Source organism: Chrysochloris asiatica, unplaced genomic scaffold (assembly GCF_000296735.1).
Source record: "Chrysochloris asiatica unplaced genomic scaffold, ChrAsi1.0 scaffold00102, whole genome shotgun sequence".
NCBI lineage: Eukaryota > Metazoa > Chordata > Mammalia > Afrosoricida > Chrysochloridae > Chrysochloris > Chrysochloris asiatica.
The window spans coordinates 1,817,853-1,819,635 of record NW_006408620.1 but is presented as its reverse complement, the minus strand read 5'-3'; the positions used below and the strand labels follow the sequence as shown (position 1 = coordinate 1,819,635).

The following is a 1,783-nucleotide window of genomic DNA, read 5'->3' as shown; positions in this document are numbered from 1 at the left end:
GACTTGATGGCACCTAACAACAACAGCCCATGCAGAAATACCCTCTTTCAAACCCGTAGATACTTGTGGGAAGGCTTTCCCTCTCCTTCACATACCCTCGTATCTGCCCGCGGAGTGCTGTTGATGAGGGTTGCGTATGGAACATTGTTTGCCTCTGTCCCCTTTAACCCTTGCAAATCTCCCTGTGTCTTCACCTGTTTTCATTATTCTTTTGCCAACCTCCCTCTTTTTGTATATTGCCCTTCCCATCACCTGCATTAACATGTGTCTACTGGACTCTTGGCGTGGCGCTGTGGGTTAATGTGCTAGACTGCAAAGACAGTTTGAACTGTAAGGTTGGAGGTTCAAGCTCACCAGCCACTCCTTGGAAACCCTACAAAGGATTTCTTTGGTCAGAATCGACTCTACGGCACTTAACAACAACAAAAACCCTCTAGCCAGTGAATTAGCCTTTCTTCCCTCCCACCCATGGTAACCATTAAATAAACTTTCGTTTACCATTGAACTTTTTCTTGAGTTTTTACAAATATTTTATGGAACATGAAAGAGAATGAATTTTTTTGAGACATAATTTAATACAGTAAAACATACTCATTTTAAGTGTGCAGTTGCATGGTGATGGTGTGTGTTATTTGTGCAAAACTACTGCTGGACTGCAAGGTCTGTTTGAACCGCAAGGTCGATGGTTCAACCTCACCAGCTGCGCCTCAGAAACCCTATCCCAGGTCGCTATGAGTCAGAACCGACTTGATGGCACTTAACCACAACTGTAGGTCTGCTATAGGTGCTCTCAGTAAAGGCTGGTTTGTTCAATGAATCCTTTTTGGAATATTAAGGGCAAAGCTTCTGATAGACTGGGCTCATCTCTAACATTTAATGACATGAAGGCAACTCTTTTTACCTTACAAAGTTTCTCTTGACAAAACATATAGCTTAATGGATCCTAATGTAACTTTCCGTCAGTATGTTGTTATCTGGTCTTTTATGTACTTGTAGTTGAGGCTATGTTGGTAAATTTTTTTTTTACATGTGCTTGTTTTGCAGACCATCGTGATGAACGACTGTATTATCCGAGGGGATCTAGCAAATGTAAGAGTTGGACGCCACTGTGTTGTGAAAAGCCGCAGTGTCATCAGGCCACCATTCAAGAAATTCAGCAAAGGGTGAGTAATTGAACTTAATTATTTGCTTCAGTCTTGGGGAAGATGCTGCTACCAATAGTGTGATAGTGAGTGACGTGAGCAGGTGCTGTCATTTTTGAGGGCACCAGATAAGAGTTCATCATCATGAACACACCTCTGCTGATAGTTGCCGGGAGCCAGCCCAGCAAACTTTTTCCAGGGTTTTTCCGAAAGCGGGTGCGGTGTCGGCTGTATACGGAGTCATGGGCCATAATAAATTCAAAATCTTCTCATTACATGCTTTATTATTATTATTTCTATGGCTACTCTAATACTCTACTTCTCTCATTCTTTACTGTCCCGCTCATTCTTTACTCCCCTGCTTTCCTGCTCATATCTTGTTTCCTTTCTCCCCTCCCCTGGCTCTTGCTTCCCTTCTCTCCTTTCCTGCTCCCCTCCTGCTTCCATTCTCTCCATTACTAGCTTCCCCTCCCTCCATTCTTGTCTCGTCCTATTTTCCTCTACTTACTCTTACTTCTACTTCTTGCCTCTAATTCTTCTTCCACCCATTCTTCTACTTCCCATCTTCCCTTCTTCCTTCTCTTCATCCCTTCTACTTCTTCCCTTCTTTACCTCCTTCTTCTTTGTTCTCTGTTTTCTTT

The 1,783-nt window shown here is 42.9% G+C and overlaps 1 protein-coding gene across 1 annotated transcript in view; it reads left to right on the top strand.

Annotated features, from left to right (window-relative positions):
• Window positions 1-1,783, top strand: part of DCTN5 (dynactin 5 (p25)) — a 23,616-nt gene that overhangs the window by 5,513 nt on the left and 16,320 nt on the right. The window contains exon 3 of the mRNA XM_006867196.1: window positions 1,045-1,163. Within this exon, the coding sequence (XP_006867258.1) occupies window positions 1,045-1,163 (119 nt within the window). The remainder of the gene's footprint in view (window positions 1-1,044; window positions 1,164-1,783) is intronic.